Here is a 23,118-nt window from a genome sequence, read left to right on the forward strand (position 1 = left end):
TCCAGTCCAGAGCACAGAGCATGTTAATTACACAATATTTTCAGCAGCAGTATTTGCATATAATCTAAATCAGTGGTTCTCAATCTTCCTAACTCTCTGGCCCTTTAATACAGTTCCTCATGTTGTGGTGACTCCCACCATAAAATAATTTTCATTGCTACTTCCTAGCTGCAATTTAGCTACTGTTATGAATAGTAATGTAAATATCTTTGTTTTCCAGTGAACTTACACGACTCCTGTGAAAGGTTCATTCAACCCCCGAAGGGACCATGACCCACAAGTTAAGCACTGATAGTCAACAACAGGTGACCAACTGAGCAAGTTTGACAAGTAGTCGCAGGATAAAATCCATCTTCCAAAGCAAGTCACACACACATGCAGAGGATGTGTTATATAAGGTAGATGCAGAGCAAAGAGGCAGCTCAGTGGTAGAGTACCAGCCTAGCATGAGGCCCTGGGTCAACACCAGCACCCTCACTGCCCCGCCACACACACACACACACACACACACACACACACACACACACACACGCAACTGCATAAGCAGTATGATTTCCTCTCAGAATGTCAGATCTTCACATATACACACTGACAAGCTTCAAAACGTTTACAGTGATTGTGATTTTAGAACAGAAAAAGTACAACATTTTTCTTCCTTAGCTCAGTGATGGGACCTGCTGTTCTATCTGTCACTACTGAAAACCTCTGAAACTGTAAGAGAAACTAACCTCTCCTTTGAAGTTGTTTTGTCAGGCATTTTGTCACTGCAATGCAAAGTCTGACTAGCAGATTAGTGTAACTAAAAAATAAGAAGAAATCGCCTTGGGTGCAGAATCAGCCCTAAGGTCAATGACTGTCATAGAGAAAAGGGAACAAACAACAAAGGAAGGAAGGACACTGGCAGATAGTACCAAGGAGAGGAATCAGGAATATACTGCTGGCAGCCAGGGGATCCTAGGAGAGAAGGAAAGGGTTCTTCAGTCTCCCAGGGAACCAACCCTGCAGCTGGTCTCTGCTACTTTGTGGGTTCTTCTTTCTCCCGCCCTTTATCTCCCCGGTTTCACCCCTATCATAGGATAAGAGAGAAAGAAAGATGTGGGATGGCGGGGGGAATCTCTGAATCTAATTTCTTTCTTCTTGTTTCTTCACTGTGAGCCACCACAGCCACCCGCCCCATTTATTGGGGTTCTGGCATTATATACCCTCTAAAAAGCTCCTAGGATCTCAAACGTCACAAACACAGAAACTAACTGCAGCTGGGACAGCACACCCCTGCTAGAGCATGAGGCAAATCATGGTCAGCTGCTGAGAAGCTGCCCCATATCCCACACCTGGGATTGAAATGAAAACATATACTATTTCTGTGTCTTTTAAAGAAACCAAAATTCCAGAATTATCACTACATAGCCCTGTTCACACCTTTATATCAACATTCTGCCTCTAGAGCTGAGAGGCAAAGAAAGTAAGTCATTTTCTTATAGTTTTGGTTGTGAGCCTAGCCTTTAATGGCTGAGCCATCTCTCCAGCCCGTAAGTCATTTTCTTTAAGCTATCAAATTTATACTAAGTAGTGATACAGCCTCAGGAAACTAATGCACTGTGTAAAGATACCACCTCACATCTGACAAACACTACAAAATAAATGAAAACCATCTTTATTTCTTTTGAAATAAAGAATAAAATAAGAGTGCACATGGGAGGGGTTGGGGATTTAGCTCAGTGGTAGAGCGCTTGCCTAGGAAGCGCAAGGCCCTGGGTTCGGTCCCCAGCTCCGAAAAAAAGAACCAAAAAAAAAAAAAAAAAAAAAAAAAGAGTGCACATGGGTAAAAGAATATATGCAAGTGCACATATGTATCCTAGGGCAGAGGGTCCAAACACAGAGGCTGCTTTGATTCCTAAGGAGTGTCACACGGGGCGTTTACAGATATATTTACTTCTAGATGTTTGCACTGTCCACAGAGGGAAAGAACACTGCAGAAAAGACCGAGCCCCCATGCCCACCCTCCGCTCTCTCTTTAATACTCACTGATGCCTTTCTCCTTGGGAGCAAGCTTCTCCAGGTCTTTCAGTTGGAATACATCTTTCTGGTTAAAAGAGTTAAAGAAGATGAGAAATAAATAATTACTTTCTACTATTTATTTATATTTACTATAGCTGTATTATAAAACATAATATCAAAAGGCTATGTCTACAAATGAATAAGGTACTAGAAATGAGCATTTTAGAACTAGAAGAAATGCTCTCACTCAATGCCAAGTGTAGAACTTATGGATGTAACATGTAGACATACTTCTACATGAGCACAGTTATCTATTCACAACTGGAACAACAACAACAACAAAACATCTCATCAAAGCAGGAAAACTAGCTCTGGGGAGTAATTTGTACCATCAGATAATGTGCTGCTCTGACACTCTGGTGTTCCGGAAACCATACAACAGGACGTTAGAGAAATGACTCTGTGGTTAAAAGCACTCGCTGTTCTTACAAAGAACCCTGATTTGGTTCCCAATATCTACATGGTGGTTCAGGGCATCTGGTGTCCCCTTCTGGCATCTGTGAGCACCAGGCACACACATGATACACATACATACATGCAGGCATACACATACATATAAAAAATGTCAAATAACTAAAAATAAACACAACCAAATAAACAAACAACACCAACACCCCCCCCCCTGTACAAAACAAACAAAAAACAGACTCAGTGATGGGAGGATTACCAGTTTGGGCAATATAACAAGGCCATGTATGTATCAAGAAGAAAGGAAGTGGGGGAGAGGAAATGAGGGAGGGAATCAGAGCCAAAGAAAAAAGAAAGAGGGGAAAGTGCCTTACTTAGTATGCATCATGCGCCACAGACTCACCAGTAGTAACTAAAGTTAGACAACTGTGCAAGCTAGCTGTTCATTTAAGGGTTTACGAAGCAGTTAACTTCACATGATAGAAAAGCTGTCCAGCTCATGCTGTGCCCCAATCACTGATCCCCTTACTGACCCAGACACTGACACACTCTATATACACAGAGCAAAATACACCTACAGAGTATTTAACCCAGTGGCCAGGGGACGCTCTTGCTGACCACTCCTTTACTCAGAAGTGGTGAAAAGCATTTGGCCGGGGAAAGTGACATAGTCTAGAAAGATTAATACACTTAATAATTAGAAAGAAGCCCGTGACTAGGATGGGAATGGGATCCACTGATTTCTAAACGAACTGAAAGAGCAAGTTCAAGTGAACAGAAACTAAACCTTGATAAAGTTCAAAAGCCACTGCTCACCTAAACTGAGAAGACAGACAACTACCTAAAAGAAAATATCTGCAAAATGTCTATTGACAAAGCAGCCTGGAATCTAGAAATACAGAGTGTCTCCAAAACCAAAGGAACAGGAAATAGATGGAAGAGAGAGTTGAGGAGTGCAACTGTGGGCTCTTCATGAGTTGTCATTACTACAAATGTTTTTGAAAACACTCCCAAGACATTGTTGGTGAACCATTCATGATTAGAGGCAGCAGGGTACAGTGCTTAGCCAGCATCCATGATTAGAGACAGTATGGTGCACAGTGCTTAGCCAGCATCCGTGATTAGAGGAAGCATGGTGCATGTAGTTGATTAGAAGCAGTAAGGTACATGGTGCCTGGCCAGCATCCGTGATTAGAGGCAGCACGGTACAAGGTGCTTAACTAGTAAGTTTTCTAATTAATTCAGAAGGTATTACACTTTCATCAGCGTGACTTAGAAAACAGACTACAAAACGTAACCCTACCATTAACATGTATAATCATACGGCAATATTTGTTTAGCATCTGCATTTTCTACTTAGCACCACATGGTAAGCACTTAGTCATGACACTGTCTTGGAGAAGGGCCACATCTAATGCCAAATTCCATAACTGACAGAATAGTAACCATTTGAGTTTGTTGGAATTTTACTTATCAAGAATGGAATTAGAATCCAAATTTCAGAAACTGAATTCCAGAATGCACGCTACCTTGGACCATAATAGTGATTTGTTCTGGATCCCGAAGGACTGATGACGAATAATGACCTACAGTTGGCATCAGTGGCTCCCAGATACACTGTGTATTGTTCCGGAGAAAACAGACACAATGTTTTCCATTATGTTTCCAAAGTTCACTGCTACATTTTCCAATTCCATCCCCCAAATTGACAGAGTCAATAAGTAAGCAGCAACATATTACATCACAACTTGAAGATAAAATAGAAAGAATGAACTGAATGAAACTAATAGAACTAATAACTCTGCAGAAAAGCTCAGTATTGAGCATCTTAAGTGGCTAGTCTTTAGTGTCAGTCCTCAGTGTCTGTCCTCAGTGCTAGTCCTCAATGTCAGTCCTCAGTGTCAGTCCTCAGTGTCAGTCCTCAGTGTTAGTCTTCAGTGTCAAAATGCCATTGAAGGGTGAAGATGAGAATTTTTAAACCAGAAATGGCAAACTTTGTTATTTGAGAAATTAATACTGAAAAGATAAAATCATTTCACTACTTTCCTTGGGTTTTTACTGCCTGGAAGAAATTAAATCTGTTTTTGTTCTAAGGCTACAGCAAAAAAATTTCAACTCAGCCAAAGAAAAAACCTAAAACACAAACTTATCTTTGGAACAGCAGTTTTGCACTGGCTCTACAACCATAAAGGTGAGACCCAGGCTTTCTAAAGTCCTGGGAACATTTTAACTGCTTTACTGAGAATCTGCACAAATGAAAAGGAATTTTGGCAATGTAATATTTTATCATTTCCACCACCACCACCACCACCATCACCACCACCACCACCACCACCCCACCCCCATCTGCAAAGGATGAAAATAGCCAGTGGACCTAAGGTCCTCCTGAGCCACAGGAACAATTTGGGAAGATGGAGGGAGGGACACAGAGGGTATAAGGCCTGTCTTGTTTCTTTATAAAAGAAAGACCCATCCACGAACAGGTACATGTAAAAAAGTAGGCTCTAGAGCCTGGAAGTGAACTCTGACTCTGTCACTTAGTGAAGCTGAAACTTGATTTCCTCTCAGTGACTGGCAGACATCTGGAATACATTAAGGAGTCCTGGCTATCATCATAAACGCTGTGCTGTAGACGGACTGGTAAACACAAAGAAGCGAGGTTATCTGTGCTCCCTATAAAACCAGGCGACCTCCTTGTTTGAACCTGGCTAATGTCCACTCTTGTTCCGAGAGTCTGCTCACACCGTCTCAGGAATGCTGAGCAGTAAGGCAAAGCCAATGACCTTACAGGACTGCACACTGGGGACCTGAGAGAACCTACACTCTGACACCTACTTCAGACGGAAAGAGGTCACCATCAAATGATGACTCAGAGAGAGTTGCATTATCAGTCTTAGGACAGTCCAGACAGAACTCTGTAAAGAAGAGATGGCGCTTCCTCCTAACAGCTCAGAAGAGCCAAAAACGGCTGCAGAGTTTTATGTGTCCCCAGAGAACCAAGTTCATGTGGGTGTCTAACAAGAAATAGTCCATTAACATTGACCTACATAACCGGAAAACACACAACATGCAGTGAAGACACATTTAATGTGAAAGTCACACAAACACACTAACAACATTGGGAGAAATAACTTACTGTCTCGAAAAATATTTCCATCATCCGGGTCCTCTTCTCCTCCCCACTCAGTCCTCTTTTCTTTGACTAAAGCATAAAACACAACAACAACCAGAAGCAGCAGTTTAAACAAAACAGCATTTCACAACAATCTGACACTGAACATTATCTTAAAATGTGTTTGATTCTACCTAATGTCACCAGGTTTGCCACTCTCAAACTTGGCCTAAAGACTGACTTTAGCAATGATGTGCCAAGTCTTGAAACAGGGACTGCCAATTTTCTATACAGTGATAGGGAAAACCTTTTGTGGACATGTATTTTTATTTTATTTTTGGGTTTCTCAAGACAGGGTTTCTCTGTGTAGCCCTAACTCCCCTGGAACTCCTCTGTAGACCAAGCTGACCTTGAACTAAGAGAGCCATCTGCTCCGTCAGTGTGTACCACTACACGCCCTTTGTAGAAACTTAGTATTTATAAAATGAACCAATCACAAGCCACTGTATTAACTTTCATTAGGATTGCCTTTTGAAAGAAAACAGATAGTCGCTTGTAAGTAATTAATAGCTACAGGCACAAATTGTTGCATAAATACCCAGGACAGAATTAATTAACCCCACCTGGGAAGGGAGACGTGTTAATCTAGAAGGCTTTGGTCAGGCTGGGAAGTGGGGAAGGCTGCCAGTGCAGACGCCATGCACAAGCACAGTGGTGCAGACTCCAAGACAAGCATTAAGATGGCTACTGGATGGACTGTGCAGAGGGAGCAAATGACAAAGACTTTTCAAAAAGTTGTCTGGGGTCAGATTACCAGACGCTAAGTGGGAAGAGAGTGGCTCTCATCAAGACAAGGAAGAAGTGCTGAGGAATTCCTAAAGCTGAGGAGTGACGAGAGTCAAATTCAAATGTATCAGCAGAGGCTGGAGAGATGGCTCAGAGGTTAAAGACCACTGGCTGTGCTTCCAGAGGGCAGGGTTCAATTCCCAGCACCTACATGGTGGCTCCGACTGGGGCTTCAGTCCCAGGACATCTGTCCCCCTCTTCTGGCCTCCCTGGGGACTAGGCATACACATGATATACATACATATGTACAGTCAGAATATCCATATGCATAAAAATTTTAAATATTTTAATGAAAAAGAAACAAATAGTGACAGGAGTGTGTAGGCTCAAGAAAGAAAATAAATCTATCCAAATAGAGAATGAAAGTACCTGTGAATCATTATCAAACTTGAGAATAAGATAGTCATATGCACATAATTCTTACTATATATAATATGTGCGTATAATATATATATATTACATATCAACTTATCAAACTTGAGAATAAGATAGTCATATGTACATAATTCTAACTATATATAATATGTGCGTATAATATATATATATTACATATCAACTTATCAAATTTGAGAATAAGATAGTCATATGCACATAATTCTTACTATATATAATATGTGCATATAATATATATATATATTACATATCAACTTACATTCAAATTAAATAAAAAGAGGAGCCAAATTTTTAATGCAAAAAATCCAAAATAAAAATAAAAACAATGTGAGAAATAGCACTAGACTGGGATTTGGGGTTCCACTCTAACATTTATTTATTAGTTCTTTGTTGGGGAGGAGGACCTAAGGAACATTAAGAGGGCAGAGGAAAACCTTCCAAAGTTGGTTTTCTCTTCTCTCCATGTGGGTTCCAAGGCTTGAACTCAGACACCCAGGCTTAGCAGTAAGCACTGTTACCCAAGGAGCCATCCCTCAGCCTCAGTATTCAGTGTTCTGAATCCTTCTCAAAAATGGCACAGGGTCGTGTTTGTGTGACGCCGTGTCCTGCAGACAGATAACTGATGACAGATCAAAGTACATACACCATCAAAGTTCAGCTTGGTGAGCTCCTGAACTTTGTTGGCTTACTTACTGGAACATGGGAAAGAACTCACAGGAGCAAAAATGACAAAGACAGCTGCGTCACCAAAGCCTGCCCTAGCATATGTGACAGCTCACAAAGGCTGGAAATCTGGAGCACACTGCACACCTTGCACTGCCCAGTGTCCTTTCACAGTAACTGAGTTAGTGTGAGTCCCTTCCAGGCCCCTCGCCTGGTGCTTGTGTCTTCAGGCTTGTCTGAGAGCAACTCTCAGCTGCCTTTACTGTTTATATGCTCTATGGGAGTGCCCTGCCTACTTCAATTTCAGGGACTTTCTAAAGCTATTTTGAATTGTTTACTTCCTGTCTTAATTCAATGAGATTTCCCTCAGGGCTGAGGGTTCCACGCTCCTTAGATCAGCAGTTCTCAGCCTGTGGTCAAATAACTCTTGGGCAGGGGTCACCTAAGATCATCAGAAGGCAGATCTTAACATCATGACTCATAACAAACAGCAAAATTATAGTTATGAAGTAGCTATGAAAATAAGTTGTTTGGGGTTCACCACAACATGAGGAACTATATTAAAGGGTCACAACATTGGCAAGGCTGAGACCACTGGCAAAGCCTTAGACCCATCCTTGTTGTCTTCACCTTGGGTAAGTATCTCTCCCACATTCTTCTGTTTCACAGTCCTTTCCATATCCTATATCTTAAAGAGTTTCTCCAAGATGCAAAGTTTTAATCTTGAAGGAAACTGCCACTCAACAAATCATAACAAAATAAACTGCTTATTGAGATGTAGGATATAATAAGATAAAGACTGATTCTGTCCAACCAAAAGCTCCTAAAGAAAGCATCAGTCACACTTAAGAAAAGGATCTTAGAATGACATCTGTGTTTCTCCTGGCAATACGAGAGGCTAACTCATCCCACAGCAACAAGATAACGTAGTGCATCTTGATGGGTGTGTGCGTAAGAAAGCAGCCTCCAAGTTCTCATCTTCCACTTTCCCATCGGTCTCTCTTGAGCACAGCAGACCCCCAGGGATCCACTATTGAGCCCTGCCTCCCCTCAAATCTCTTCTTTGATCTCATCTTCTTTAGTTTTAATTAACACTTGTGATGAGACCACAGATCTTTATATTCGGCCCTAAATATGCTCCTAAACTCCCATCTCATGTATCTACCTGCCTGCTGGACAGACTTCAAACTCAACTGGCCCTAACTTAATCCTTTCTTTCCTACACACACTCCAAACCTGCTATTCCACATCTCCAGTCTCAGATACACTCTTTACCTATGCCAAAGGCCTGGCAGCCATCCTAGGTGCCTTCATCTCTTTACCAATTACCAAGTTCTGTCAACACTGGTTCTTAACTATTCTTAATATGTGCCACTTAGCCCACTCTATTACCTCTGCCTGGATTCAAGCCCTCAGTGGCTATCTCCTGCAACTGTCCTCAGCTACTTAAACACAGCGTTGTTTCATCCTCTAATAGAAGCTGATTGTGCAACTCATAAAACCTTTGATGGTTCCAATCAAGCATCCTAAGAAGATGTAGAAGACCCTCTGTCACCTGACCCCAACCTACTATTTAAAGTAGCTCCCACCCCCAAATTTACCATAACAAGGTGGAAAACTATGTAATTTGGGTTGTAATAATGATGATGATAAAATTATTCCTCTACAAAAAACAAAAAAACAAACTCCTCTGCACACTCAATAGCTCCCCCAAAGCATAATTTGGGTGTTCTCTCCACAGACTTCCCTCTGTTGAGCATGTGTTCCCAAGACCCATTTGCATTGTATCATTTACTGTACTGAAATTTCTCTCAGCAGACTGAGAAAATTCAGAATATCCACTATCCTTTGCCTTCTCGGGGCTTAGCAAGCCAGGTAAGTTAGACAGATAAACTGCTGACTCTAGGCTGCTCAAGCTTCAAAGCCCACAACCCTCCTAAATATACAGCACAGGATGAATTAAGTAGCAGGAAAACCCACGGCCATTATCTTGCTTGCAGAGAAAGCAAGTGCTCTCCAAGAGGGTACCCAGGCTCCGGGAAGCTATGCAGAACTGTTGTCTAAACCTCAACTAGAATCCACAAGTGCTTTATAACCCTTTCCACACTGCTCTTTCCACTTGCAGTATCTGAGCCAATCCTGAAGTTCACACCCACCAAAGGCAACTCAGCTAAGTTTCCCTCAAAAGCAAGTAGCAAGCTACCACATATACACTCACCTAAGAATGTTAAAAAGGCTACAGCCGAGGTCACTGTATACATCGAACTGTGTGCTGATGGGCCGGGATATATGCATTTAAAAAGTACCCTCGGTTGCTTTAACTTGCTTTCTCACTAGGTCTCCAAGGATAGCAGAGGTTCTGTGAAAGAAGTAGAAATCTCTTTATCGTATAGTGCCTCTGCATAGCTCCAGGGACTTGGATTTTCGTGGAGCAGTGAGGAAAGAAGGAAAAATAGACAGAAGCAGAAGCTGGGATTGGGTGATCCAGGCTCTTGGATGGACAAATGTAGCACTGCAGAAGCTCAGCGTGTTCATTATAGAGCTGAACAGAGAGGTCTCTCGAGGGGAGTAGTCTCTAGATCATAAGCACAAAGAAGGGAGCAAAGCTACAGTGTACATTTTCCACACACAGTCAAAACTCAAACTCCTCTTCTGGGGGAAACCTTGCCATCCCGCTAAGCCTGACACCATGGGGTTTCTGGTGGGGACATGCATGTCAACAACACATATTCACTTGGGACTTCACTCCTTCACAGCTTGCTCAGCTCCTTACATCAGAACTTTATCCTGTGGCTAAATCAGGAGGAAACAGAACCCAGTTTCTGGAAAGTCCTTTGCAGTGCCCCAGAGGCAAGCAATCAGGAGAATCTAATGTTCTGGGGAGCACAGTTTATGAAGGTCTTAATACCCAACAAATACAAACATCCTTGCGGGAGTGCGGCTGAGTTGGACCGCACATTTGCAGTATTTCACGGGGATTCGTCCCTGAGTCTTTTTTTTTTTTTTTTTTTTTGGTTCTTTTTTTTTTTTTTGGAGTTGGGGACCGAACCCAGGGCCTTGCGCTTCCTAGGCAAGCGCTCTAACCACTGAGCTAAATCCCCAACCCCGTCCCTGAGTCTTTTGAGTTCTTACTAACCACAGTTGGAAACTCCCAAGGTCAGATTTAAAATAACTATTGTAAAAAGGGCATCATATTGGCATCAGAGACTTCAACAAGAAAGAAAAATAACAAGGACTCAGTCCTTAAAACTAGGGAGGGGTCTCTCCTTGTGGTAAAACAGGGATACCTTCAGATTATGAAGGAGACTCAAGGGGTTGGGGATTTAGCTCAGTGGTAGAGCGCTTGCCTAGCAAGCGCAAGGCCCTGGGTTCGGTCCTCAGCTCCAAAAAAAAAAAAAGAAGGAGACTCGAAGCCGCCTGAGGACTAGGCCACTTCCTATTTGACTGGAGTGTTTTAAGCTACTTTTTCGAGTCTGTATCTCAAGAGTCTTCTCCAATACGTAGTTACAGAATTCCTATTGTCAGCCCTGTTGGTCATTTGTAATAACTTAGTAAAAATGAAAAAGATGTCCCTCTCAAAGTTAATTTTCTCCAACTTCAAACTGTAGGCCTATGCTTGTAATTGCTTAGCTAACAAGACAAGTCAAATCAAAATAGTAATTCACGATTAGGAAAGAGGTCAAGAGCTTAACTTTGACCAGAATAACAGTGAACAACATGCTCATCTATAAAACTACTAGCCATAACTGTGTGAAGTTAACAGTCAAATCCCTTTGGAAGTAGGCAATTGCCCTATAAAGAAAGTTAGTAAGAGGGTGAGGCCAGCACATCAATAATGCACAGTTCCTGTTAGTCGGGTACTTTAATTCTACAAAGAGAAACATGATAACACCAAACACTGGTAGCACTGTTGTCTTGAGTCTGATCCTGGGCTCGTTGGGCCATTTTATGCCCAGGTGGCCCGGGTTGTTTAGTTTAACCACAAAGAAGCCGTTATCAGTTATAATTACAGCTGGGCAAGTTTCTTCAAATAAATGTCCTATACCCGATCCTTGTCCACCCTGTGTAACGGCCACTTAGCTAAATTAAGATATTAAAATCTCGGGTCACTCTAGCGACACGTTGATAACTGTCACCAAAAGTGGAAAGAATGACACAAAACTTTGAAGGTAGATTTAAAAAACATCTAATGGGCAGAGAGTCAGTCATTAAGTTCAAAAAGGCAATGGCGATTGGTAGTAAGCCAGGGTCCCGCACAAGTGGGCCCCACACTAAGGCAGAACGGGGTGGAAGGAGGCTGGGGGAGGAGGAGGGAGTTGTCACTGCTATAATCTAAAGGCAGAGTGAAGACCGACTGGGCTACTCCTCTTAGCATACTAAGTACAGTGGTGGGGTGCTGCTGAAGTGAAGGGGAGCGCTGTGCTCGGCCCCTAAGAGGCCCCGGGTTCTAATCCCAGCAGAACCACAGGACACTGAACACGTCGGCTGCCAACTCCGCAGCGCATGCGCCTGGGGCTTTCGGTTGGGAGCCGCGGAGCCTCGCCACTTGCCGGGTTTCTGGATTCGGTTCTAGAACGCTCCGGTCCGGAACCAGCGTGGTGCGGGCCGCCACCAGGGTTCGGGTGCAGCAGAGGACACGGGGCTAACCTCGCAGGGCCTGGCCAGGGATAACCCCTGCCGTCGCGACCCCGAAGCCCGGAGGTGCGCGCGTCCGGGCCTCGCTCTTACCATGGTGCGCGCAGCGGCCTCCCTGTTTGAGTCTGGCGCCAACAGCCGCGTGGGGTGGGAAGGATCGGAGGAAGTGCAGGGGGAGGAGCAACGACCCCTGGCGGCCCTGGTAGGGTTGCAGGGCCCGAGGGAGGAGCCTAGGGGGGAGGCGGGGCCTGAGCGGATGGGCAGGGCCAGTAGGGGAGGAGCCTGAGATGGGCAGGACCCGACTGAGACCAGACAAACCAGTCTGGGTTGGGCCGTGTGTGTGCGGAAAGGAAAAGTTGAGGCCTGAGGCCTGGGGCGGGAGCTGGAGCAGAACAGGCTTCTGGGCTCTTCTGGTGCCTCAGGAGTTGCAGAGTTGCTTGCTGCTTATGTGTTCAGTATAGCTTTTGTTTTTCTTTTTAAGAGGCAACTTTTGAGTCTTTGCTTTTAAGTGTGTGTTTTTTTAGCTTAAAAAAATGGGATTTTGTATGCAGGAAATGAGAACATTTATAAAAGAAACGCTTTTTCTATTTTATTTTATCTTATTGTATTGTATTGTTTGGCTTTTTGGGACAGGGCTTCTCTGTGTAGCCTTGGCTGCCCTGGAGCTCTCTGTAGACCAAACTGGCCTGGAACTCAGGGATCTGCCTGCCTCTGACTCCTAAATGCTGGGATTAAAGGCAAGCACCACCTCTAGCCTTAAAAAGTACTCTTACACAGAGCAGTGGGAGTGTGCAGTAGTGCAGGTGTTCTGTATTGTGAGTGAATCGTAAGTATTCTGGTTCTGACGACTTAAGAACTTAACAAAGAGTACGTGGGGGGCTTTCTAAACTATTTCTTACGACTGGTGAATCTGTCTCTCAAAGTTTCATTAAAATCTTTATTTCATAAGACGGGATAAAGGTGATTTGCAAAAATGTCCAAGGCATCTACAAAGGAGAGAAATAATAGGGGCTAGTACGTAGCATCCAAACCTGCTTGTCATACTCACACCCTGACAACAGGCATATGGAGGAGGTGTCCCTGTCAGTTATGGGACATGGAGCTTCTGTCACATACACTTTACTAACACTTTTCTAGAACTTTTAATTTGCTCAGTATTGCAATTATTCTTTTGAGTTCTTTTTCAACCCTAGGTTTCCAAGCAGAGTTTCCTGATGGCAAGTGCCCCACCTCACCCTATGCTATTTATTATATTATTATTATTATTATTATTAGACTGAAGAATGCCTTTTTAAGATTTACTTATTTATTTTGTGTATATAAGTACACTGTTGCTGTCTTCAGACACACCAGAAGAGGGCATCAGATTCCATTACAGATGGTTGTGAGCCACCATGTGGTTGCTGGGAATTGAACTCAGGACCTCTGGAAGAGCAGTCAGTGCTCTTAACCGCTGAGCCATCTCTCCAGCCCTGGAAATAACCTTTATTCAATCAAGTAACAACTTTAGAAATGCAAGCAATTTTAGTCATTTTCCTTTTGGTCAGCTTACAGGAGACCTGAAATCTAAGTACAGTCTTTCTGGGTGTTGGTTAAGTTTGGTAGGTTGCTCTTCTAAACACATAATTTAAAACACATAATTATAAAGACTGAGGTCAAAACACAGAGTCATTCAAATGCTTGAGCAAAAAGTCAATTAATTAGAACTTAAATTGTGTGGCGAACAGACCCAGAAGTAAACTGAGCTGTGTTAGCCCCTAGAGTCGTGTGGAAAGAAACAGTCTGAATGTCCTGTGCTCAGCAGAGTGGGTTAGCCTTGTCTCTGGAAGGCAAACAGTTTGCTTTATGATCACCTCACAAATACCTTTTAAATCCATGCTTTGAAGGAACCAACAGCCTTCCTAGCTACTTAAAATACAAACTCTTATGAATGAGCCACAATCATCTTTCCCCAACTGTGAGTTTGGAGTCTTGGATGCCTGGGGAGGGAAAAGCTGAATTACTTTAAAAGCAAGAGTTTCATCTGCATAAGAAGATGAGAGGTACCCTCTGGTCAAAGACTGGAACCTTTGGAGCTAACTAGGAGGCTAGAATCTGGCAGCCCATAGTGTTTCAGCCAAACAGGCCCCAGCCAGTTCTCAGACAGAGTGACGTTTCCTTCCATTTCTCAGTGGTGTCCTTGTCCCCTACATGGGTGAGTCTGATCTTGTTCCCAATTATTCTGTGATAGCTAGCATGTCCACACACATGGTTTACCTGGTGTCCCCAATCTCCAGGATGTCACCTGGCAATGATGGCCTCCAACCACTCAGCAGCCGGTGGTGCTGGTAGGATGTTGGCATGCTGATGGAACAGTGGCTTGGGGGACTGGGTCCCCATTGACCCTAGAGTCTACTAGGTTCCTCCCACTCTCTAGCTTCTGGCACCCTGACAGGTAGTCTAAGATGGCCTGGAAGCAAGATCCAGGGTCTGTTTGACTCTACCTCCCCAGGGCTGGGATTATAAAAACACACCACCATGTTTAACATTTCATGTACATTTTGAGGATGCAACTCAGGTCTTCACAACAACAAAGCAAGCCCTTTACTAAGTTGTATGTGGTGGTGTAAATAGGTATGGCTCCCATCAACTCACGTGTTTGAATGCTTGGCCCATAGGGAGCTGCATTATTTGTAGATGGGTGTGGCCTTCTTGGAGGAAGTGGGCTTTGAGGTCTCCTATGCTCAAGCTACACCTAGTGTGATGCACAGTCTCTCCCTGCTGCTTCCAGTTCAAGATGTAGAACTCACAGCTCCTTCTCCAGCACCATGTCTGCCCACGCACTGCCATGCTTCCTGTGGGGGCACGATAAGAGTGGACTAAAACCTCTGAACTGTAAGCCAGCCCCAATTAAATGTTTTCCTTTACAAGAATCACCACACTGTCTCTCCAGGCCTCTTTCTACAAAAAGGGACCCAGCATTTTCACTTCACACCATGTAGCTGACGCTATATTTATCTCAAGCCCATAGAAGAGGGAGTTGTTGTTGTTGTTTGTTTAAGTGCTGGAATAAACCTAGGGCATTTGCTATCCTCTAGCAAGTAGAACAGTACCTGGGCATTCTGCTGGTCATGGTGTATGATAGAGTTCTCTGCCAACGAAATGAACCAATTAAAGCTGAATTGGTTTAAGTATAAGGTTTATTGAAAGGTAGCTCTCAGGCGAGTTCACTGATCTCACAGGTAGAGGTCAGGGAAGTCATGAGCCCAGCCTAAAGCAAAGAGATTTTTATGGGTTTTGAGTGTGGGGTGATGACATATGAGCTGGGATTGTGGCCATATAAGGTAAAGAAGTAGCCAGAAACTCAGAGACCGGGACGTGTTGCAGGGAATTTTCTCCTTGCGGACAGGGTTGGGGGAAGAAAAGCAAATGAGGTTTCTTAGCCTGTCCAGGGGATGAGCAGGGTTCCAACCGTGCAGTATACTTGTAAGTGTGTAAGTGTAACAGCACTCATAACACTGCTATACAAGTCTATTTCGTCCATTGAACTGTAAGCTCCTGGGTGCTACTGGTTTCACTGTTCATTGTTGACGCCCTTCCACTGAGCAGAGACTCCAGCCTATCATGCATGTTTCTACTACAGGTCGCATGAGTGGTAGAGTAGGCCAACACTCAGTTTATCTGCCTGCCCTGCCTGTCTCCTCACTGCTGCAAGGACAAACTGTAGCTCTAACTGAGCCCTGCTCTTCTGGAAAGAGATGGTGCCACTGGCTTCATGTGAGTTGTGTTCTGAGTGAACATCTGAGGTACCAAGTGATGGGAGGCGCTCCTCTCTAAATCTGACAGGCTCTAAAGAGCCGGTGATGGCAATGGTACGTGCCTGGAGAGGAGGAAAAGTAAAAGCTGGGAGACAGGAAGCCCCACGAAAGCTCAAGGCCAGCCTCATCTACATGATAAAGTCCAGCCCAGCCAGAGCAATAGAGCAAGACCTTGCCTCAAAATAACCAGAACAATAATAACAAAAGTGGAAAACAAACATGGGAACTGATAAAAGAAATATTATTACATAGTCAGTAGCCAGGAATGTCAATTTGGGTCTTTATTCTAATTTCTGTTGGTTTAATATCTCCTTGTAAGGCTAACTGTAACCACCTCTTTCAGAGTTCCAGTCTGTTCTGAAGTAGAAAACATTTGAGCATGACAGTTTGGATATGGCACACAGAGACATTGTTTGAGAAGTGTTTTCTTGAATTTGAGGACTATGGAAATAAGCTCCTGTGAGAAGAACAGACACACCCACTTACAATCAAACTCCCTAACACTGAACTTCCAGAGCACTGTTTAACCTATTCTCTAGATGGTTTTATGGCTTTGAAGTACATACATATCTAGCAGTTTGATATAATACAGAAACTTTTACTATGATGATCTCTGTGCAAAATATATTCTTGATTCAAGAAGTACTAGTTGTAGTGAACTCCCTCTTGGATCACTGCCCCCAGTAGTGTCTGTCATGCCCAGCAGAAGGCCATCTCATCTTGAAATCCTTTGAGGGCTACAAGTAAACACATTACCCATTCTGTCAAGATTTCCCCAATTCCTCTTTCATACACATCCTGGATACGAACTAGTGGTTAGCAGCACAACCAACAAAAATAGTACTCAGGTTTTCTTCTCTACTCCAAACAGTTTAGTCTAGGTATTGCAATCTTCTAGATGTTCTAGAACAGTTCCCACTCCCCTTCCCTCATCCAGGGGACAATCCGTTAAATAAATATCCAGTCTGTAGACAGAGAGAACAAGCTTTATTATTATAATGATTTGAGATTTTTGTGCATGGTAACGATATACACACATGAATCTTGTTTCTCCCGTGTTTCAAGACAGAATTAATTTAAAGTTTTATTATAGACTAAAGCATCCAAAATACTGTGGTACGTATGTAGCTACGAACATACAAACACGTTGATGCACAGCGTCCGTTCTATTTAAATAGGCAGTCAGCATTTCAATTCATAAAAGAACACATGAGGAGGCTGTATCATTACCGATGGCAGAAAACGCAAGACCAGCGGTCTGTACACAAAATGTGTGAGACAGATGTGTCAAGGTGGAATGTACAAAATCTTCAAAGAAACGAAAAGGAAACAGACAACCCTCATTCTCATAGGCAGCCTCAGAAGGCCGCAGTCAGGAATGATAAGAAAGAACGTTAGCAGGGGACGCTTCGTTGATAGCCAAACGCCCCATGTTGTAAAGCAAAAGCATTGAGGTTAAGGCTGTGTTGCTTTTGAAAAGTAATGGAAGTGCCGTACATTCATTGGAACAAGATAGCTGATTATTAGTCTCTTCTAGAGTATTAATGAATCGCACCCATACACTCTCCACAAACAGGCCACACAATCAACTACCACACGGTTCATTAGAAAGTGTTTCTGAAGATTAGCGTCGTGATTTGTAGCTTACTGTCATTTGAAACAAAACCCAGAAAGCATTTATTTATACCAAACAAATTTTTAATGGGCACTTAGTTTCCTTTATGGCAATACTAGACTCCTAGTTATCAAAAATATTAAAATAATTGTAAATTTTTAAAACCCTGCAACATTTACATAAAGTAACGGTATTAGGACTTTTGATTGGAAGGGAAAGTAGCTAAGGTTTGCATCGGGCAGCTTCAATGCTGTCCTACTCGGAAAGGTCTTGTTTTAAAAGCATTCACCAAAAAAAGAAATTCCTCCTCCCTGTTCAGAGGCTGGTGAGCCGAGAGGGGGAGCTAAGTCCAAATGCATAGAGAGACATTCCCCGTTTGTCATGATCTACAGATGACCTGGTGTCGACCTGTTCTCTCCAGTTTCCTCTGTAGGAATTACCACAACATTTATGCCAACCCTTCAGAGTGAGGCTCCACATACCCGGTTACGTACCACTATTCCAGTTCATTCCCTGTGAGGACATATATACCCTGTACATGTAGTGGGAGCAGTCGCACAACAGCCACGTGGACCAGGGCTACTTATTGCCTCAAATTTTGTCAAGTTTAGGAAACTCAGGGGCTTATTTGGTTACAGAGACTAAAGTTTCATCAAAACCTTACACATCATTTAAAAACCAGCAAACAGTCATAACGACTTTCTAATTGTGTGTTTCTGGATAGTCAAGTGACTCCCTACCATCCCGTGTCCAGCAGGGGAGGTTTCTGACGGGAGAAGATTCACTACCATTAACCTATAAAACCTAACTGTTTGTCCTTCGTGCCCAAGGGAAATTTGAACGCTTACTTTCTCAGTGCTATGCATCATGAATGTGTGACGGGTTCTATACACTCGACAAAGATCAATTAGACAGTAACAGTACCTAGAACAAAAAAAAGCCACTTATTTTAATAATCCTTCTTAGTTTACTAGAAACCATTCCTACCAAATGAGACAAGACTTCATTTAGATCTTGTCTATGTGTATCTTAGTAGCAGCACTCCCCTCTCCCCCAAATATGCTTACCACAAAGAAATACAGTGAATGCACACACGTACCCAAGTGTAGAATGTAGTGCTTCCTGCAGTGCCCACAGCAGGCGCTTTAGTAGCTGATGGTGGAACAGGTCTAAATCAAATTATTCTCTCATTCCAGTTCATACCAGTATTTGTGTGTTAAGAAAAAAAAAACAAACCTAATTTGTATTATTTCTTATTGAGCTATCAAGCCAGATGGGGGATTTTACATACGCAGCCGACTTGTGTATGGGTTAATTTCTCAGTTCACACATATCTCAACATTGTGCAAAAAACAAACAAACAAACAAAAAAACCTGTTTGGTAAATTCATTTTCAAAGTAAGAGTTGCAACCTGGAGGTACAGCTCAGCTGCAGAGCATGCCCGAGGCCCTGGATTCCATCACCAGCACCACAGAAACAAACAAGCAAGCGAACAAAAACAGCCTATGGCAGCCTCTTAAAAAATGTTTTCTGCTTGTGAAAATTAACTAAAATTAATGTACTCGTTTTCTAAAAAGCTTTCTTTTAAATAGCCCAGAAGCGGAAAAAATGCTGCAGGCAGACTATTAATACACAGCACAAGGAAATCTCCTTTCCAGAGTATAAGCTATCACAGGACAGCCATGCCTCTCTCTTTTATGCATCCCTCTGCTCCCAGTGCATAGATGCATTCCTGGCCCCTGGTAGGAAGGCAGTGGATAGGAACACTGAAGTTCATACCGAAGGCTTAGGCTGTAGGCACTGCCCAACTGCCGGGCTCTTGCTGAATGTCTGAGTCCATGAGTACCATCCCCAGCACCAAGAAAGAAAAATTAAAACCCAAAATATAAAGTCAAAGACTCATTTTGTGGAATTCAGAAGTAGTCTCACTTTATCATTCTAAAACTGGTGTTGAATTTTATGTCTAGTACAGACAGGCTTGTATATTTTAAAACCCCACAGAACTAAAATGATAACAAGCTAAAACGCCAATGTAAATCTGAAAATAAAAGTTTTTCCACTCAGATTTGGGCATAATGAATTAAATAGACCATTGGAAGTAGCCAGATTTCCCTTCTAAATTTTTTAAAACTTTCATATCAAGAACATTTGGATTTTAAGATAAGCCATAAACATCACTTGTATCTAAGGGAAATGTTTTTACATATCTAAGGTGCTTTCAGTGAATGACATCCCAAAGTCATCATCGCACACGCCACATGCAACTTTCCTATTTGGTAGAACTGAGTAGAAAATCAGTGGAAAGAGAACACATCTTTGCTTACAGTATGACAGGTAAAAGCTCTCAAAATGCATTTACACCTAAATGAAGGGTAACTCAAGCTCAATGTTTAAAGATTTCTTTCTTTCTTTTTCTTTCTTTTTTTCTTGAACACAAAGAAGGTCATTTGACTGGAAGCCAGACATCACCATCACGTCAGAAAATGTCAACCCCGAAACCTGCTGTAGGGTTCACTCCACAAGGACGGCTTCAGACCGCAGCAGCCAGGGAATGTGCTGAAGAATGGCTGGACAATGCTTCTGTCTTTCAGAGTGCTGCCTATTCCCACACGCCCAGGACTCGGCTATATATTTATATATATGTATAATACATTCTATCTTACCCTAACCATGTATACTTGCCCCTTTAATGCCTCTACTAGTCATTAGACAATGATAAATAACCGCAACATGCCCTTACCTGTAATGCTCAAACAGAACTTTGGTAACACTTGCTCTCTAAGGGGAAATCTGACTCAATCACACGCCTTTGGTTGACACCGTCCGTCCTCCTAAGGGCTGTTTAGGGCTCTCTGTCCCAGGACACTGGAGTCCGCCTACATGTGCTGACGTTTTGCAGGAGGTAAAGCTTTTGCTTCATGATGTGGAAGAGGAAAGACATATGAACACATGGCACATGGATGTGGCTTCTCTCGGTTCCTTTCCAGTGTGTTGATCTGAAGCTAGCAACCAAAGGGGTCCCCTTGCTTTTGTTTGCCACGTGCCTTCCAAAGCATCGGGAATTTCAGGTTTTCCCCGACAACGTGTTTCATTTTCTGATGCAAGGTGAGCAGAAATGAGAAGGTGAAAAGAACACACGGAAAAGACCTTTGATCAAACCCAGAAAATTTGGGAGATTTGCATTGATTCTGATGGGCTCAACTCAAGAGGGCCCTGAGTCAGAGCTGGGAGGATCTTGCAAGACAGCCTTGGATTTTTCTAAGGTAATTTATATGTGGTTGTTGATAAGCAAAAACATGTCACCAGAATAATGACACCTACTGTAAAAGTGAGGTTAGACGGTCCCTTGGGTCTTGTGATCGAAGTTAAATAAAATAGGCAACTACAAGTTTTGTTCTTGGAAGTTCTATGCAAAGGCTATCATTCATTCACCAGTCAACAGATACACTAATTCTTTTTAACGTCTGATTTGCAAAATTAGTTTAACTACAGAAATCCCTGTCCTATGAGCCATAGTTCACGGGTGTAAAACTTCGCAGTTTGTACAGATTCAGTAGAAGAAGATTCTTTTTTAAATCCTAAAAGTGAATTACGGAAATTGGATAAGCAGTTTTTAAGGAAATGATTACATTCAGAAATAACCTTGGAAAGTTCACCAAAGACTCTTCCTAGTACGGAAAGTCCTATCGGAATCTGGTCCCACATTGAGAACTCCATTCCAGTTTCTAGTGCAAGACCTCGGCACAGAGCTGTCCACGGTTACTGTAAGTACCGATAGACCTTGAAGCAGTGGTTTCCGGAGTCTGCAACCACGACGTGGCCATCCGAAGTTAGAGCCAGGCCTTGGGGGCCATACAGCGGGTCAGCAGATGTGTTGATATAGGACAAAAATGATCCACTCCCATCAAAAACCTGCACAAACAGAAAACCAGAGCATCAGGGATGTTGCATATGCTGAAGAACATGTATTTAAAATAAATAAAATGCTATATAATTATGTACTGTATTATAAATCTATATTATATATCTTAATACTCTGGCGTCTGTATCCATAGAGACATTCTAGGATGAAGATACATATAGTGCCTCAGTTGATATAGTGCTTGTCTAGCATGCACAAGGTCCTGAGTTCAATCCCAGTACTGTGTAAGTTGGTCAAGGTGGCACAGTTCCATTACCAGTTCCCAGGTTGACTTAGCTGGGTCTGGAAACAATGATGAGGTGGGTTCTAGGAAAGTGTTTCCTGAAAAGGTGACCTGGAGAGAGAAGGGGCAACTCTCCCTCAGTGTGGGCAGATCCTCCTTGTGGTGGCTTAGGTGGCAGGAGGTCTGAGAAAGAAGTTGCTGCTTTTTGCCTACTGCCTTCTGTCCTGGAAGGTGCGTGCATCTGCCTTGTTGCTGCCACCACTGCTATCCTCATTTGCTGACATGGAACCCAGCTTCTTTAACCTTCCAGCCCAGGCTGAAGACCTGAGCTTCTCTCAGAATTCTTTAGGGCAGTGAGTCTCAACCCCTTTGGCAAACCCGTATCTTCAAAAGTACGTTACAAGGAGTAACAGTAGCTAAATGACAGCTGTGAAGGAGCACCAAAAATAATATTATGGCTGGGCGTCACCACAATATGAGGAACTGTCTGTCTTAAAGGGTCCCAGCATTAGGAAGGTTGAGAACCACAGCTCAGAGCCTAGAGTCTATCCCTTAACTGCCATGTTGGAACGGCTGAGGCAGTGGCCTGGTAGACTGAGAAGCTACCACTTCCTCGGCCTCGCCAGCAGACAGATGACTGCAGTTGGACTCACCAGCCTGAGTCATGGAAGCCGATCTAATAACTGCTTTGTGACACGCATTCAGTCTGTCTCTTCTGTCCTAGTAAGGACCCTAGCACAGCACCCTTGTCTCCGTTTACACTTGTCTTGTTTTCTCCCCTGCTCCCTCCGTGACTAGAGTCACTGGCGTTGAACTTGTAGGCTGCCATGTCTTATCTTACTATGGCTATAGTTCAGTGTGCCGCCCATGTGAATAGACAACAGCTTTTTTATGGTCCATGTGATTCTGCTGTGATGAGATTGAGAGACACAAACCCAGACTCATAACGCTTCCTCCATTACCAGTTCCCAGGTTGGGTTCCTTCTGACCATTTCGTTTAGCCCATGTGGAGTTCTAAGTAGGTGGATGCCATGAAGCCACACAATGTAAACAGCATCTGTGGGCCTTTGTAACTTGCCTGGCTGTTGCCTTCTAAAGTACCCTCCTACCAACTACAATGAGACCACTGATAGAGATCTCATGACTTGCTCTCTTTTGAGACAGGTTCTCACATAGTCCAGGCTAACCCCAAACTTGCTAAGTAGTCAACCCTACATAGCTGTTGACCTTTCTGTCTCTACCTCCCAAGTGCTGGGATCACACGTCTGTGCCACCTTGACCAACTTACACAGTACTGGGATTGAACTCAGGACCTTGTGCATGCTAGACAAGCACTATATCAACTGAGGCACTATATGTATCTTCATCCTAGAATGTCTCTATGGATACAGACGCCAGAGTATTAAGATATATAATATAGATTTATAATACAGTACATAATTATA

At 43.1% G+C, this 23,118-nt stretch overlaps 2 protein-coding genes across 16 annotated transcripts in view; both read right to left on the bottom strand.

The window, feature by feature from the left end:
- Positions 1–12,351, bottom strand: part of Mnd1 (meiotic nuclear divisions 1) — a 62,602-nt gene extending 50,251 nt beyond the window's left edge. The window contains exons 1-4 of one of the 5 annotated variants that reach the window (XM_063281592.1): positions 12,209–12,342; positions 9,699–9,839; positions 5,603–5,668; positions 2,026–2,083 (exon numbers count right to left, since the gene is read on the bottom strand). In XM_063281592.1, coding sequence (XP_063137662.1) covers positions 2,026–2,083; positions 5,603–5,626 — 82 coding nt within the window. In that variant the 5' untranslated portion in view covers positions 5,627–5,668; positions 9,699–9,839; positions 12,209–12,342. Of the gene's footprint in view, positions 1–2,025; positions 2,084–5,602; positions 5,669–9,698; positions 9,840–12,208 lie in introns of all 5 variants that reach the window. The other 4 variants (NM_001398663.1, XM_063281594.1, XM_063281595.1 and 1 more) reach the window with 4 other exon arrangements.
- A 4,529-nt stretch (positions 12,352–16,880) lies between these two features.
- The window catches only part of Trim2 (tripartite motif-containing 2), a 151,540-nt gene continuing 145,302 nt past the window's right edge, over positions 16,881–23,118 (bottom strand). For 10 of the 11 annotated variants that reach the window (XM_039102646.2, XM_063282118.1, XM_039102642.2 and 7 more), the window contains one exon: positions 16,881–21,440. In XM_039102646.2, coding sequence (XP_038958574.1) covers positions 21,288–21,440 — 153 coding nt within the window. In that variant the 3' untranslated portion in view covers positions 16,881–21,287. The remainder of the gene's footprint in view (positions 21,441–23,118) is intronic. The other variant, NM_001108552.2, reaches the window with a different exon arrangement.

The sequence above is a fragment of the Rattus norvegicus genome, chromosome 2 (assembly GCF_036323735.1).
Source record: "Rattus norvegicus strain BN/NHsdMcwi chromosome 2, GRCr8, whole genome shotgun sequence".
In the NCBI taxonomy this organism is placed as follows: domain Eukaryota; kingdom Metazoa; phylum Chordata; class Mammalia; order Rodentia; family Muridae; genus Rattus; species Rattus norvegicus.